This window comes from Sylvia atricapilla, chromosome 8, assembly GCF_009819655.1.
Source record: "Sylvia atricapilla isolate bSylAtr1 chromosome 8, bSylAtr1.pri, whole genome shotgun sequence".
Lineage (NCBI taxonomy): Eukaryota > Metazoa > Chordata > Aves > Passeriformes > Sylviidae > Sylvia > Sylvia atricapilla.
In genome coordinates this window covers 32,064,768-32,081,481 of record NC_089147.1, presented here as the reverse complement: position 1 = coordinate 32,081,481, position 16,714 = coordinate 32,064,768, and the positions used below count along the sequence as shown (strand labels likewise).

The following is a 16,714-nucleotide window of genomic DNA, read 5'->3' as shown; positions in this document are numbered from 1 at the left end:
AGAACGTTGCACACCAAAACCACCCTCCTTGTGCTTTTCCAGCAGAAATCTCAGCCCTCCCAAGGGGATGGTCTCTTTGTGTGAGCATCCCAGACAAAACTCAGATTACAGCAAGGATTTGAGCTGCTGGAGAGAGGCTGGGGAGGCTCCAGGATGAGCAGAGGGATGGAGCAGCGCTGCTGGGAGGAAAGGCTGGGACAGCTGGGGCTGCTCAGCCTGGAGAGGAGAAACTCTTAATTGTGGCTTTCCAGTGCCTGAAGGGATTCACCAAGAAAAATAGAAAGAGACTCTTTATAAAGGCCTTCACTTCTCCAGTGGTCAGTCTACACAAAACCTTTCCAAAAACTCATTTCTATTTTTCAAAGGGGATCATCTCCTCCTTTACAAGTAGGTTTACTCCTGCCTCTTTCAGCATCTTTAGTAAACACCCAAACTCTACCTGCTGCTCACTCAGTGGATGAGGGACCCAGAAACGTAATTTTTTTTTTTTTGTAATGTAACAAAACAATCCTTAACCAAGGGATAAACAGTGATTCCTGGGGTAGAACTATACAGCCAAACATGTGGTTTCTGATAAAGATCATCTTCCTGCACTTCCCCTCTGCTAATGGCTCTGCTGTCACTTGAAACTCCCGAGAGAGCCTTAATGCCTTCTTTCTTTCCTGGAATTAGCAGTGGAGGTTTCAAATGAGCTTCCCTTTGACTGAAAATGAACCAGGGGAGGTCTGAACTCAGCTCTCTGCCAAACAAACGTAATTCTGTGAGATTTTCCTGTCAGGCACCTCAGCCTGAATAACACCAGGAAAGGCAGAGCTCCTTTGTAAGCCACACGTGGGGATTAGGAACGTCTGCATCCCTGAGGACTAAATCAAAACTGGCTTTTTAAGTAGGTGCCAATGTTTTAGCTTATTAAGGCACAAAATATGTGGTTCTCTGTTTATTTTTTTAGCAGAGTGGGTTTTGAGGCTTTCTATGTGAGGCCTTTTGACAGCAGCTGTGGTATTTCCAAAGCTGCCAGGGCTCCACACCCTTCTCCTGGATTCAGGGATGGAAGGATGAGGCAATTTCAGCCCAAGGGCTGTGAAAAAAAAAGGCTGTTCTCCTGGAGCCTCCAACATCAGAGGTTCTGCTGATGCTGAGCAAGTGACTCTGTTGAACTCCCAGAACCATGGAATGGTTTGGAAGACACTTTAAAGCCCATCCAGTGTCACCCCCCTGCCCTGGGCAGGGACACCTCCCACTGTCCCGGGCTGCTCCAAGCCCCAAAGTCCAGCCTGGCCTTGGGCACTGCCAGGGATCCAGGGGCAGCCACAGCTGCTCTGGGCCAACTGTTTCAAAAGCCTTTCTGTTGTTTATGTCCTCACCAAATCTACTGGATTTTAGGCACAAAGCACTTGGAAGATGCAAAATTCATCTTCACCTTGGTGGCACCTTGTTGACACTTTGCGCTCAACGCATTGAACCCACATCCTTCCAAGTCAGGTTGAAATAGCAAACACAGAATCATTTCAGTTGGAAGAGACTTGTCAGATCATCGAGCACAAACTTCAGTCCAGCATCTTGTCCAGATTCACATCATGGTGCTACAAGGAATGTCCTTAAGGCAATTTTCCTAATTATTTCCTGCTCATTATTTCAGCTCATCTGCATTAACCACTGAGAGAAGCAGCAGATCCTGAAGGATCCCTCAGAATGGGTGACCTGGAATGTGTTTCTCACGTACAGAATTGTACATGAATCACATTTTCACCTCATCAGCTCAAGTGAATTACACCAAAAAGAGAGTGGTTTGATAAAATTTTTAGTTGCACAGGAAGCACTCTGCACTAAAATAGCCACAAAGCCAAACAGCAGGACCTGTTATCTCCTCCTCAGTCCCAGCTTTTCAGCATCACACCTGGATTTGCCAAGCAGAAAAGCATAACTGAGATGTTTCAGCAAGGAGAGACTTGATGATTATCAACTCTCCTGCCTTGATTGTTCCCTTCGCAGTTTATTTGGCTTTAAGCTGAGTGTTTGTGCCCAGCAATTCAGCAGAAAAGCAGAGTTGTGTTTTCCAAGACTTCTCTTCATCTCTTTATTCCCCACTGCTGTAACAGCCCAGGTTCCCATAGAAACAGAGTAAAGAGCCGAAGTGTAAAATACAAATGAACAGGTCCAAGCTGGCAGTGTTGTGTTTTATTAGACAAATAAATATCACTAATGGGCACTGGGCTTTTCTAACAGCAGAGCCAGATAAAGCTGCACCTTATAAAATAAAGAGATGGCACACAAATGATAATGCCTAGAGTCATAGGGAAGGGGTCGATCCCACTTCTGAAAACTGAGCTGTTTTCTGGATTGTTCCATTTTGGAGACAGCTCTTAATTCACCAGTCTGATCCTGACTCCCCCAGTCAGCCCAGTCTGAAGAGGTTGATCCCGCTTGCTAAAGCTGAGCTGTTTTCTGGATTGTTCCATTTTGGAGGCAGCAAGGCCCCAGCTTCTCATTCACAGCTCTGATCTTGTCTCCCCCAAATCACCCCAAGTCACTCTGGATTCTCACCCCTCAACACTGGAGCTTTGCAATGTGGGAACAGGGTGGGCAACAAGCATTAATTTAGAACTTTCTCAAGGTGGACTTCATAATTTTAGATGAGTATTGGCACAAGGATTGAAGTTCTCTGTACAAAGCACTGTCAAAGCGGGTTTCTGAGGAAAGAGCAGACTGGATGGGTTTGGATGTATCTTAAAAGTGGTCCTGGATAATTTCATTTTTTAACAGTGAAAGGGGTTTTTAAAAGACGAAGGACTTCAGGAAAATTATCAAGTTGTTTGAAAATTATCACTTTTAAATTATCAATTCAATTACAACACGATAGTAGGATTCTTCCCAAGGAAAACACTGGAAACGGGAGAGAGATATTCTGGGACTGTAAACAATTCCAAGCCCTGGAGAGTTTTTAACAGACCATAATAAAATATGATTGAATTTTTTTTTTTCCTAGAGACACTTTCAACCATTTACAAATGCCATTTACAAATGTTCCAGGAGTGTTTATCCTTGGGCGCCCCTGTTGTGCTTTTTCCAAAGGGATGACACAGAACAGCCTCTCCTGAGCCCCTGCAGCAGGAGCGATGCCCTCTCCTAGAAATGTTCTTTTTCTAAGCAATGCCATCCACTGAAACTTGGGGAAAATTAAGACAAGTTTCAAATGGCTGAGGTGCTTACAACTATTTCCATTTCCAAGCCAGGCTGTGCCATCCAACACTCACTGACTCAAAAGGAGAATTCACTGAAGCTGCAGCTCCTGTTGAGTTTCTGAGCAATGCAGCCCCTGGCGGCCCCCAAACTCAGCTTTCTTATGTTCAGCTCCTCTGTTTAATGGCACAGGAGATGGCTGCAGGTCAAACAAACATTGGAATTTCTTTCCCTCAGCCGTGTTTAAAACAATGTGGCAAAATGCTTGAGGCCACGCGAGGAGCTTCACATAAAAGGACACTTGAGTGGAGAGACTCCCAGCTCAAACCATCAGCAACCCACCAGGAAAGGGAAGGTACAGCACTACTTGTTCCCAGCCTTTACACCTGCCCTGTCTCTCCTGAGAAGTCTGAGTGGCGTTTCCATTTCCAAGGAGCTGTCCTGGATAGCGAGGCACAGATAAAAACCTGCCTGCCCAAGAAACAATGGAGAGGTTGAAACACAAATAGGAACAGGAGGAAATATTCTTCATTTTGGTGCTGCATTTCCCAAGCTCAGTAAAAAGAGGTTAAAATGCCCAGGGTTTTAGCAGGTTGCAAGAAGAGCATTTGATGATATTTAATTTTCAGGGGGCTTTGGGAAGTGCTGAGTGTGGTCTGTGAGCGGTGCAAGGCTCACTCCTGCAGGACTTTACCCTTTGCAACCATAAAATATGAGAGCAAATCCTTTTTGCTTTAAATGTCAGCTTCAATACTTAGCAAGGGCACGAGTGAGCAGCAGGGAGCAAAAGCCTTGGAGCAGCATTTTCTCCTGGATCTGCTGTTTCCTCCAAGCACGAGGTCACGTCCTCACTAAGCACTTGCTCAACTCTTAAATATTTTCATGTCTGAATCTGACCCAGATGCAAAACATGACAACTCAGCTCCTGCCCCGTTATTAAAACAGCTGATTTGGAGCAGTGGGGTTGGCAAAACAGCTTTCAGAGCTGAACTCCAGGCCCTCACTGCCTGAGTGGAGGAAATGACTGCGAAGCTGGAAGTCGGGGAATTTAAGGGCACAGCTGATGCTCCAAAGCAGCCAAGTGGCAGCTTTTTAATTTGTACCAAGCCAGCATCTGCAGGGACTCTCTGGCAATTTCTCTGCCTGTTCCAAGAGTCCCAGCCTGGCCTGCTGCCAGCCCTGCTCCCATCTCGGGCTCCTCCAAGAGTTCCCAGCCATGGGAATTCCAGGCTGCCCTCCCAGAGGAATGAGATCACTCCTGCACAGCAGCAGCCTCCAAAGGGCTCAAGGAATAATGATCTATGTGTAAGGAATGTACCTCACTGAGTGGATTTGTTTTGCTTTAGGGTAAATTTAGGAGAAAACCTTTGAATGTTGGTTTTTTGGTTTTTTTAGAATAGTAAATTTAAGTGGGATGGGTTTTTTTTTTAAATTGGTTTGGGAAAAGATTTTTTGGAGTAAAGTGGGAAAACCGATTTATTTAACAATTAAAGTACTTACAAGGAGAAAAAAGAATGAATAATATGGAACAATGAAACTTCACTACAGAATAAAAAAAAAAAAACTATTTGTAAAAACCCACCATGCAAATACCCATGTTTTTCCATCCCAAAAAGCATCTTGGGATGGAAATGCAAGAGACTAATCCAAGACTAAGGTCAGGACCTGGAGCTCTGAAGGGGCTGGGGTGGGGTATGGCACATTTGTTAAACACAGATCATCAACAGCCGAGCAGATTCCAATTGCACACTTTAGAGCTCATGGTTTCACTCTAATCCCTCGCTCTGTGATCAATAAATGATGTTATTTGATGTTTTCTACAGAGCTGGGTTCAACAACTCTACAGGAAAATGACAGGAAACCAAGAGATAGCCAAGACAGGGCTCACACACATCTCCCTGGGCTGCTCTGCTGAGCAGACACAGCCAGAAACACCTCGCTGCCATCACTAAAATGAATTTTAAACACAGCCACCAACGAGGGGCTTTTAACTCGCATCAGAAATTCCATAACAAAAGCCCCATTAAAAACCTCCAGGTAGTTGTACATTCATGTCCAACACAGTGGGCCAGATCAGGCTTTCATCTCCTCTTTCAAGGTTTACAGGCACTGAGCTATCGCACACGCTCACAATGTCATCTTATCTGGAGTTCTGATGTTTTATCTTGTTATACCTCTGCAGAAGCTGTGGGATCAGCTAAATCACGAGTACAGTTTTTCTTTTTTTCTTTTTTTCTTTTTTTTCTATTTTTTTTACAGTTTTTTTTCAGATGATGTAAAGATTTAGAGCTCAGCACTCCTCAATTCATTTCATGGAGCGTTCAGTGAGGTGCTGAGAAAACGGAGCAAATGCAGCTGAGGGCAAATCAATGTAAGTGGAGCAGAGCACAGCCAGGAAAACCAAGTGCATTGCCCAGTGTGGGGTTTGGGATGCCCTAAATCTGCTCCAAGGCCAGGCTGGATGGACTGGGGGCAACCTGGGATTAGATGAAGGTGTCCCTGCCCATGGAATTGGATGGGCTTTAAGGTCCCCTCCAACCTAAACCATTCCAGCATTCCAAGTGCTGCAAACAAGCACATGGGGAAAAAACCATATATATAAAATAATAACAACAATAATAATAATAGCACATGGTGGCAGTTTCTCAGGATCCATAAATAATACTGGAAGCACAGGATTTTTTTCTTTTAATAAATCTCCATTACTTGGTCTTATGGTAAATAAGACCATAATGTAATGGGAGGCTGGCACGTTCCTGGTGATCTCAAAGATGGAGCATCACATCCTATAGGTCCCACAGCTGAGAGCAGGGAAGGCAGAGACCTGTCCTAGAACCCTTTCCTAGAATCCCAGAAGGGTTTGGAATGGAAGGGATATTAAGGATCATCCAGTGCCCCTGCCATGTGCAGGGACACCTCCCACTGTCCCAGGCTGCTCCAGGCCCCAAAGTCCAGCCTGGCCTTGGGCACTGCCAGGGATCCAGGGGCAGCCACAGCTGCTCTGGGCACCCTGTGCCAGGGCCTGCCCACCCTGCCAGGGAACAATTCCTGCCCAGTATCCCATCCAGCCCTGCCCTCTGGCACTGGGAAGCCATTCCCTGTGTCCTGTCACTCCATCCCTTGTCCCCAGTCCCTCTCCCCCTCTCCTGGAGCCCCTTTAGGCGTGGAAAGGGCTCCTCAGCTAAGGATGAGACGAGAGTAGAAATCCTGAGTGGAATTTACACTGGAAGCTGTGTATGAAAAGCAATTTGAGCCCTCAGGAAAAGTGATTGTTTTCTACAGGGAAGAAGAAAAAGGGTTTGTTTTGGTGGCTCAGCTGCGGGTGTGATGGAGGCACCAGCAGCACCTCTGGAGTTAAGGCTGCACTGGGTTTTTCACTTAAAGTGGAATTAAATTCTTCCATTTCACAGTTGGGTGATTGAATTTCATCTTCCAGTGTGACACAATTTCTGTCCTGGGGTCAGCTGAATCTGCTGGGCAGTTTTCGGGTACCACACTCACTAATGTTTGCAGGGAGAACGATGAATATTCACTCGTTTTGAAACAGAACCTCCACCCTCTAATCTTTCCCCTCCCCCTGCACTTAAAACAAGCAGCATTTCCAAACCTTGGAGCTAGTCTCATAAATCCTGGCCTGGGAAGTGTTTTGGGTGAATGGGAAGAAACTTCTTTACTTGGCAACACCTTTGCCAGCGAGACAATTTGACAGCAGGGAGACAAGGCTGTCCCACCTCCTGCCCTGCTGCTTCTCTCTGGGTTCCAAACCTTTTCCTGCCGAACTTTCCCTGTCTGCCAGCACCAGCACACACCTACCCTTCACCTCTCACTGGCTCCACATCTCCTTCTTTCCTTTCCCTTACAAATTCTTGGATGTAAAAGTGACGTCTGAGCTCACGGAGCTGCTGAGGGACAGCTGAGCAGAACTGGACTATGCAGTGCTGGGAAAGCCATAAATGATCCCAAACCTGCTTCCAGCAGTTCCAAAATCACTGGCTCCCTGTAGCAGCAGAATCACTCAGTTTTATTTGTATTGCATTTGGTTCAAGTGCCTCCCTGTTATTTAAGTCAGCACATAACAGCAGGACAGAAATAGCCCAACTTCCAGTGGTGCAATCCTTAAAAGTTGCTTAGATAAATCCTCAGGACAGCTCCAAAATGCGCTGGACAACCAATTTACAGCAGCGGGGGTGCAGGGAAATGTTCTAAGGCTGCCTTGGCCTCCACCCCACCCCTCAAAGTTGGCCAAGGTTTCTGGTTACAGCAAGGCTTGGAGCTCCAAGCACTGGGATTAGCAGAGCATTCCCAGCAGCTCCTGAGAGAAGGATCCCATCCCTGCCAAAGGAATGGCTGACATCTCCAAGGCCCACACCATCAAGTGTTCCCACCACGTGCGGCTGGAAGGCATTCCCATGGTGTTTCTGCTCCCTCTGGCATGGGTTATCCTAGGGATGATTGCTGCTGCACTTCTGCTCCCTCGGGTTCCTTTTATGGAATTTCCTAATTCCATAAAACAGCCCCTAAAAATTCCATAAAACAGCCCCTGGAATGGGGGCTGTCCTCTTTGTTCTCTGGATCTTCCTAATTCCATAAAACAAAGAGGACAGCCCCAATGCCATAAACAGATGCAGGCAGCTGTTGGAAGAGCAGCCTGCTTCAGAGGCCGTGACTTCTCCCCACCATGTGACATCTGCCCCAGCTCATTATCACAACCAAAGGTCAGATGAGCATGGGGAGAGCACAGAGATTATGACCTAAATAAAGCAACCTGCCTTTCAAAGGTCACCTCACGTATCCCTGGTGGGTGACAGAGCATTCCCAGTGCTCCTTCTCCAGAGGGAAGTCCGCCTGGTGTGGTCTCTGTGTGAATAATTCAAGTCTGCAAACAGACAGCAACTGCCCCTCAAGAAACAAAGTCACATTTAGCATTTACCTTCACTTAGGGACATATTCACATTTTCAAATGATTTCTGAGATGTTTTCTAATTCCATCCCTATTTATTACAGCAATCAGGAAAATCTGATAGAGCTGGACACAAACTACCAGTGGCTTCAGGAATGGAATGACAAATTATTTAAGGCTGAACACTGGGAAAAACAAAACTCCTCAGCAGAAAGAGGAGAAGCTCTTCCATATAAGAGGCCAAAAAATGCCACTTAAAAGTCTCAGCTTTTCTGAACAGCAAATGTTCCAGCTCACGCAAAGTGAACAGGTATCGATGTGAGGGCCCTCACAGCCCTCACTAGGGAGGAGAAAGGTTTTAATTATTTACACAGCTTAAAAGAAATGACTGCAACCTCTGCTTTTTATAGCCCTGAGGAGCTTTTTGCCAGCTTTTTGCACATCCCACGGGATTTCTCCTCAGTCTGGCACCATGGATATTCAGGGCAAAAGCTGCTTCCCAGATGGTCCCTAATTCAGGGAACAAGGGACACAGAGGGGGATGGAGCCCCTCAGCACAGCCAGCAAATACTGCCTCTTGCAGGAAAAATGACATTCCATGCCTTGGTGGATTATTTCAGCCAAAGTTTTCCAGCCCAGCACCAAGTGAGACCCTCACTAAAAAACTCTTCTTTAACTGGCAGCTCCCATTTTGGAGCCCTAACTCTGCCCATTTTCCTTCTGGCAGGACCTAAAATCTTTCTTGGCTTATCTCAGCTGTATTTCTAAACAAAATAAAATCACCCCTCCCTAATGCCCTGGGTTGTTTCAGCCACACAACCACCACAGGGCTGGCTGGATGTCCAACCCAGCAGGTTGGACAGAGCCCTGCAGAGGCAAAGCTTTCCTCAGCTTTCCCATCACACCAAAACAGGAGTTCCCATGAAGATAAACTGGCTTCTGCTCCTTTTTACAGAGCTGAAGGGCAAATCCAGCTTCAGTATGTTCATGGAGATGTTTCCTCACAGTCAGTGGAGCAAGATTGTGACCATCACTTTGACCCACAGATATCAAAGTTGCAACAACCAAGTCTCATTTCTGGATCCATGGGTGGTGGGATCTTTCCTCTCCTCCCTCTCCTCTTGCCTTTTACTTCTTTTCCTTTCTTTTCCTTAGATATCTTTGTACTTTTATATTGTTTCATTTCCATAGGTATATAAAAATATTCAGAACCACCCCTCTGCACCAAAATTAAGTCAGTTAACTCCTGGGATGCTTTTTATGAATAAGTGGAGTGAGAGAGGGGGTGTAAGGTGAAAAAAGGGACATCTCAGGGGCTGAAAAAGGGGACTAGAAACAAAAGGTTCGGATATAATCATTCAGGTTGGAAAAGAGCTCTCAGATCTTTGAGTCCAACTGTTAATGAGGCTCTCCATTAAAACAGTTCCAGAAAGAGGAAGGGCCCTGGGGCAGGACTGCAAGGACATGGAAGGGTATCACACCCTAAATAAAGGTCCCTGTCTCCTCGAGCCCTGGGAAAAACAGCCACTTTTGGCTGTGAGTATCCAGACATTCCCCCAGGGCTGCAGCACAGCAGGAATGGAGGGAAAACCAAGGGAAAAGTGCAGCCAGAACAACCTCTACCTGCAGAGAGCCTGGAGCAACAGCACAAAGGTGCCAGAGTCCAGGACTAATCCGAATCCCTGCTGCCACTGGGAGCCAGCTGGGAATGTGATGGTGTTGGAACCCTGGTCACTGAGAATTTCAGACTCTCTGTGCTGACAGGCACTGACCCCCAAGAGAACACTGCACCTGACCTGAGGCCTTGGGGGAAGCTTCCAAAATTGAGTGACAACACTGGGATTGTGGGTGTGGAGTTTGAATAGAATGTGTAACATCACATGGTGGAAAACTTAGAATTTACTATATTTAGAATACAGTAATATACATATAAAGCAAGATGGAGGTTTTAGGGCATAGGTTGAGCCCTTCTTTTTCACCTCCTTCTTCATGGGTTCAGGTGGTGTTTTGGAATTGGGTAGAAAAATCCACATTGAGGGCCACGGGTGGTTGGTTATTGGGTTAAAAGTAAAAATAATCTAGGTGTCATTTCTTAATTGGACAGTTTGTGCTTAAAAGACCTTGGAAGGAGTTAGTGACAGAGCCATTTTTCACTCTGCTAGCCAGAACTCACAACTTGTGAGACTGTCCCATAGCTAAGAATTAATACACAACTGAGTCAAAACACAAACTGCATCTCTCAAGCATTAAATTCCCAGCTCTAAACAGAAGAAAGGAAGATAAGAAACCCACATGATGGGAGGACTGGGACAGGCCTTCTGGGCTGGGCACAGACAGGTGCCAGCTGTCCCAGCTGGGTGGCGAGGGACACCTGGATGGTGTGGCCATGCCACAGCCGTGCCGTGGAAAGGTGGCAGCACCTGGAGAGGAAACCCTCCGACCTTGGGAGGGGTCCAGCAATTGCACAGGATCAACGCCAGCAGTTCCTGGGGCGGGAAGAGCCCAGCAGGAGGGATTGGTGTGCCTGGAGCAAAGGGGGTCACTGATCCTCGCCCCACTTGGCACCTCCAGCTGCAGCAGAAACCTCCCTCCTGTGTCCTCCTGGATTTATGGAAGCTGCTGGAGTGGCTCCATCTGGAAGCAACCCACACTGAGTTAATCCTGATTATCTGGGCATCTCCTTCATGCCCTAAATGCCAGCGTGGCTGGGCCTGGCACTGGGACACGAGTGCTGCTCTTCTGGACTCCCATTACCTCAAAGCATGAAGCAAAATTGCCTCTCTCCTTCCCCTTTGAGGAGGCAACTATAATATTCATTAGTTAATTAATTAATTAAGTCATTTGAATATATTCAAAGAGTAGAATATTATAATTCATATTATAGTCTGCACAATCCCATAATTAAAATGATAGCCTACAATTAAAATCTTGGTCTCAGAGATGACATGTCTGCAACTGCCGATTTAAGGGAGGGAACACAAAGGATGTTAAAGTTAAAGGGAACTGCCAGCCCCAAGCTGACCAAAAGCAGCAAAGTGCCTCTAAAATAAGAATAAACTCAATTAATAGTTCAAATAGTTTGGAGGACTGATGGATACATGGAAAGACATCCCAAGCCTGTAACTTCTGCCTAACATCCTCTCAGCTGTGCCCTGAGCTCTGTGACTCCAGGGATGTGCTCCAGCATGGAAATGGGGAAAAAAACCCCAGTGCCACAAATTTTGTAGGCATTTACAGTCCAGGAATGGTTTGGGTTGGAAGGGACCCCAAAGCCCATCTCATTCCAGCCCCTTCCACCTCCCACTAAACCAGCCCTGCCCAAGCTGGCCTTGGTCATCCTGATCCACTTGATCCACGAGATGCATCCTGAGGCCTTTTCCCAGCTGGCAATGAGCTCTGAGAAGGAGGTGTGAGCTAAAAAAAGAGGAGCAAAAGCATTCCGTGGGATTTGTGTAAAGCCTCACAAACCTGCCCACGTTTCGTGTTCTGAGTTCTTCCCTATCACACACCTCCCCTGAGAAAAAAAAGAAGCCCTTCAAGGACAATTAGCTGGAGCTAATTAACTGCTGCTTGGAAAGGAATCCAGGTTAAACTTGCTGCCAAGGAGACTTTTCTCCCAAGGAGTTTTGCCCTGTGAGGTAACTCTGGAACACCAGAACTTTCTGGATGGGCTCACAATTCTTCTGGGGTCTCTCTCTAAGAAACTTTACAATTTTTCCCTCCTCTATCCACCTTTCTGCTGGTTTTCAAGAGGCCCAGCAAACAGGAATATGGAATTTGACTGCTAAATACTCTGGTTTTCAACAGGGCATTCTTTTTATTGGATGTTTTTCCAGGCAGACAACACCAATCCCTCTCGCTCTGTCCGAGGCAAAATGTCAGGATGTGACAATAATGTCACTGTCACCCCTGCTCTGCAGTGACAGGTCTCCAGCATGGGCCTCTGACATTGAAGATAAAAAAGTTGCTGTCAAAATGAATTCATTCAGCCCTTTAGTGAACAATCCCTTCATCAGCAGAGCCTCGCCCTTCCATTGGGATGAGACACTTGGCATCAGAAAGAGAGGACTGGAGAAGAGAAAAGATCAGAAATGTGAAGGTCAAAACCCAGTGGCTCCCTAAAGGAAGAGTTTCTTCCAAAGAGGTCCCAAACTGCAGCTTCCCCCATGCTGTACAGCACATCCTAAAATTCCCCAAACTACCCTCAAAACCTCCTCAATCTGCATCCCCAACATTCCTGGGGTAATAAATACTCAAGAATAGAGCTCAAAATTATAGATGTGGGAAGGGCACATTTTTCTTGGGGCTGATGGGTTGTGATGGCACCTTCAAAAATCTTCTGTGACTATGACCTTACCCAAAATTCCCCAATTTTATTCCCATTATTTTCTTCCCTTCTGCTCCGATGGAAATCAATATAACAAATACAGCAAATAGGAGCACTCAAATTTAATATAAAACAATAACTGAATAATCCTGGGACACTTGGGACCATCTGTCTGAAGAATTCCATGCCCCAAATCCCCTTTTTTGGGGGGATGCTGAAGGAAGTTGATAGTCTTCGACCTTTTTAATTGGTTCAACAAGAGTTCAGGGAATTTAACCTTTTTAATGGAACTTCTTTATAAAAAGGACGCTTACATTTGATCTGAGACAGGGAAATATTATTCCAGTCTAAAATGCAATCCTTTTAATACCTTAAAATTAACTAAACATAATATTTCAAATATCACTCAAAGATAAGAACAGAGAAATCTGTGGGTGTTGTGCAGGATTAACAAGTTTTGCTCATGACCTGAAGATTTTTGAGATGGATCTTGGTTTCTGAAACAAACCAAGAGTTATTTTTAATCAGTATTTAATTGGGAATTCTCACTATCCCTCCACAGAGGTGCCCAATACCTTTAGCAGACACTATTCCAATCCCTCTGGTCTAATGAGAAGTTTCTATGTATAACTTAATTGGAATCTGCAACTTAGGCAGGCACTCAGAGCATTTGACTTGGAGAAAACACTTCTCCCCTTCCTTAATGTGCTATGAAAAAATCCTCATAAAAGCAAAATAATTGAGAGGAAGGAAAAGTAAAGAAATTTTGTATAGAACAAATTTAATTTTCTTTTCAACAACCTCTGCCTTTGAATTGTGTTTGGTTGATATTGAGCATCTCCTGAAGCAGAACAGGATCCTCTTGAAAAGCTTTAATCATTGGGATATAATCAGAACTCAAAGATTACAGATTAAAATCAAATTGCAGCTCAAGAATGAATAAAAAGAGGGATTAAAAATATTTTAATCTAATACTCTACAGCTCCCTTTTTTAAAGGAATGAATATTTATTGTGGACTTCAAATGAATATATTGCTTCACATCAAGGCAGCTCAGCCCCAAATGACAAATTCCACTGCCCATCCTTTGTCTCAAAACATGTTTGACTTTGGAAAGTATCTGAGAAAGGTCAGAGTTCTCTAAAGAAATGAAGTTTCCAACAATTCCCTCAACAACAATTCCCTTTAGTGCAATCCCAAGATCTGGAATTTCTCACCTCACAATATTTCAAAAGAGGATCTCTGGAAGATCCACTGGATTCAAATGTCGTGATTGAGCAGGACCTTGGGACAACCTGGCTTTGGGCACTGACCAGAGGAGACCCACCTCGAGGAGCAAAATTCCTCCATCCAGAGGAGGAATCTCTCCTCCTTCAGCTGTTTGGTACTATTGCATGGAGAACAAGGAGGGGTTTTTTTGGGGAATTCCACTGGTGCCCCATCACCAAACACAAGTTTGAGATTTGATGCTGAGCACTTACTTTGCTTTTGCTTCTGCGTCCTCATAGGCTTTGTTGGAGACGTCGTCCAGGCCCCCGATCAGGTGCTTGAAGGAGCTGTGAACACAAAGGGACACTTTGAGAGGAAAATCACAGAAACACTAAGCTTAGAAAATGAGCCTGAAGATCATCCAGTCCCACCAGATCCACCACTGAGCCTGAAGAGATTCCACCTGGGAGCTGTGAAATCCAGTGTGGCTTTTCAGCAGCAATCGGGGCTGGATCTCGATGCTGGTGACAGACCAGGCCCTCAGAAATGCTGGAGATGCAGAAACCAACTCCAGGAAGATCCACAATTATTTATCCAGCCCACTGAAATGGCTGCTGAAGGCTCTCACCCTCCAGTAGAAGTTTCAGAGTGAATGTGCCAAGGTGGCTGGTGGTGGCACCTCAACCATCACATCCCTGTCCTCCAGCCAGGAACTCTGCACATCCCTCTGCTTCCAAAGTGAAATGTTCATTTCTGGATCCCAGCTTTCTCATCTTTAGAGTAAAAGCATCCAAAAACACATCAAAGGGGGTTCAAACTGAAAGAGAGGGGAATCAGGTTGGATATTGGGCAGGAATTGTTCCCTGGCAGGGTGGGCAGGCCCTGGCACAGGGTGCCCAGAGCAGCTGTGGCTGCCCCTGGATCCCTGGCAGTGCCCAAGGCCAGGCTGGACTTTGGGGCTTGGAGCAGCCTGGGACAGTGGAAGGTGTCCCTGCTCATGGCTGGGGTGGCACTGGGTGATCCTTAATGTCCCTTCCATTCCAAACCATTCTGGAATTCCACAAAAAGCTTGAAATCAGTAACTGAAAACAGTGAATGCCTTCAAACAAAAACATTCCAGGTGAAAAACTACTTTCTACTATCCAGTTCCAGTATTCCCAGTGGGTCTGCCACATACAGGTCTTTCTTTTTTCAAGGAAGAAAAATTTGAAAAGATGAACTGCTGCAAACCAGAGTCTCTTGACTGAGCTCTGCCTCACAAATGAAAATCCTGCAATTCTTCTGTGCTCCTGACTCTCCTGAGGCACAAAACACAGAGCTCAAGAACAGGAATTGCTCTAAATTGACAAAAAAAAAAAAAAAAAAAAAAAAAAAAAGGAAACATTGGAAAAAAAGAAAGAAAAATCTTAAAATCCCCACTGACGGCCACATTTCTCTGACTTTGGGAATAAGAAGGGGATATTTAATGTGGCCCTTTCTCAGGGAGGTTTTGTAGGATCCAAGAGAATGAGTGGCACTGAGCAGGTGAGGGAAATCCAGGGCAGCTGGGAAATGCAGCGTCCTGCCAGGCTCAGGGTGAAGCTGGGGAGACTCCGTGTTCCTGGGATGGGAAGGGTGGGACCCCGGGGGGCTCAGACACACTGACTGCCCTAAGATGGTCCTTCAGGAGATGCCTGACCCTGTGGAACGTAGGAATGTCCTCCCCTGGAGGTGTGGAGAGCAGAGACAGCACTTACAGCACATCCAAGGGAGGAGCAATGACCCTGCTGGGAAAAGCTGGACTCTCCCCATCACCCTGGGGCAGGAGAGGACAACTGCGAGAGGTGGTTTGGATCTGGAGCTGCTGTCAGGGCTTTTCCAGAGGAATCCTCCTCCCCGGGGCCATTCCAGAGCTGAGTGCACACAGCCCTGTGCTCTGGGATGACCCTGCTGGAGCAGGGACGTGGCACCAGGTGCCCACTGGGGGCCCTTCCCAACTGCCCCATCCTGGGATTCTCTGGTGGGAATTGCAGCTCAGGAAATGCCCTCTGCCCACACCAATTTCCCCAGTCTTCCACTCCACTAAATTCATTACGTTTTAAATCCTACAATCAAGGAAATCATTTATGCAGCACGAGGAAAGCAAATCAATTCATTGACTAATGAGGAAGAGGAGGCACAAACCCCTTTGCTCTCACATAAACTCGTGTTAGTGATCTTTAACCAGCCTGGTAATTACTAATATTTTTAATTATTAGGATGTATTAATAATGGGAGTAACTTTTCAACCCCAAATTCCTTGCTCAGCAGGGAAAAGAGGAACAACTCAGCTCCAACACCTCAAGTTTTATCTTCTTGCTGCTGGGAATGTGCCACAGGATGAAGCCAAACCTTTACAGTGAGAGCAAAGCAGGATTGGGGTGCCTAACTGCATCCCAAACGGGTATTTAGGCAATTAATTAACACGGTAGCACCATCCTGGAAGGCCACAAGACATCGCCTAGGACCTAAATTGTGATTTAGGCTTGCTTTGCTTAGGGAAATGTGGCAGGGTTAAAAAAACTCTCTTTTTTTTTTTTTTTTTTTTTTTTTTGGCAATGCAAATAAATATTTTCCAGTCAAAGAGCAAAGAAGAAAAAGTCACTGAAAGGAGCAACAACAGTTTCTCCAAACCCCTTAATTTTTATTAAAAATTTTAAGCCAGAGTTAGCACTGGGCACGCTGTCAAAGTTCACTTGAGTCCCTTTTTTATTGCCCATCTCAACATTGTTGAAGTCTCGGCTCAGTCCCAACCTCCTCCAGGATTCAATCAGAAACTGCTCAGGTTTTTTTTTCTCCTCATGGCCTTTTCTCTTCGTTTTTTTTTCTGTTCTCTCCTCATAACCAATTTTCTCCATGGATAAACTTTGCTCCGGCTGGGAGAAACAGCAAAGCAGCAAACCCTAAAATCTCCACTGAAAGAGCTCAGCTCAGCTTATATGGGGTCAGTCATGCCAGGATAATACTTTTTTTTATTTCATTTTTCTCCAATTTCCCTTGCCAGGAGGGCCGATCCAATAACCTTTGTTGACACCTCACAGCTCTCTCTGATAAAAACCAAACCCGGCCTTTGAAACACAG

The 16,714-nt window shown here is 45.7% G+C and overlaps 2 protein-coding genes across 3 annotated transcripts in view; one reads left to right on the top strand and one right to left on the bottom strand.

Moving 5' to 3' along the window:
• The window catches only part of A1CF (APOBEC1 complementation factor), a 503,111-nt gene that overhangs the window by 121,527 nt on the left and 364,870 nt on the right, over nt 1-16,714 (top strand). The window lies entirely within an intron of this gene.
• PRKG1 (protein kinase cGMP-dependent 1) overlaps nt 1-16,714 on the bottom strand; it is a 374,077-nt gene that overhangs the window by 41,312 nt on the left and 316,051 nt on the right. For both annotated transcript variants that reach the window (XM_066324329.1, XM_066324328.1), the window contains exon 9: nt 13,888-13,962. In XM_066324329.1, the coding sequence (XP_066180426.1) occupies nt 13,888-13,962 (75 nt within the window). The remainder of the gene's footprint in view (nt 1-13,887; nt 13,963-16,714) is intronic.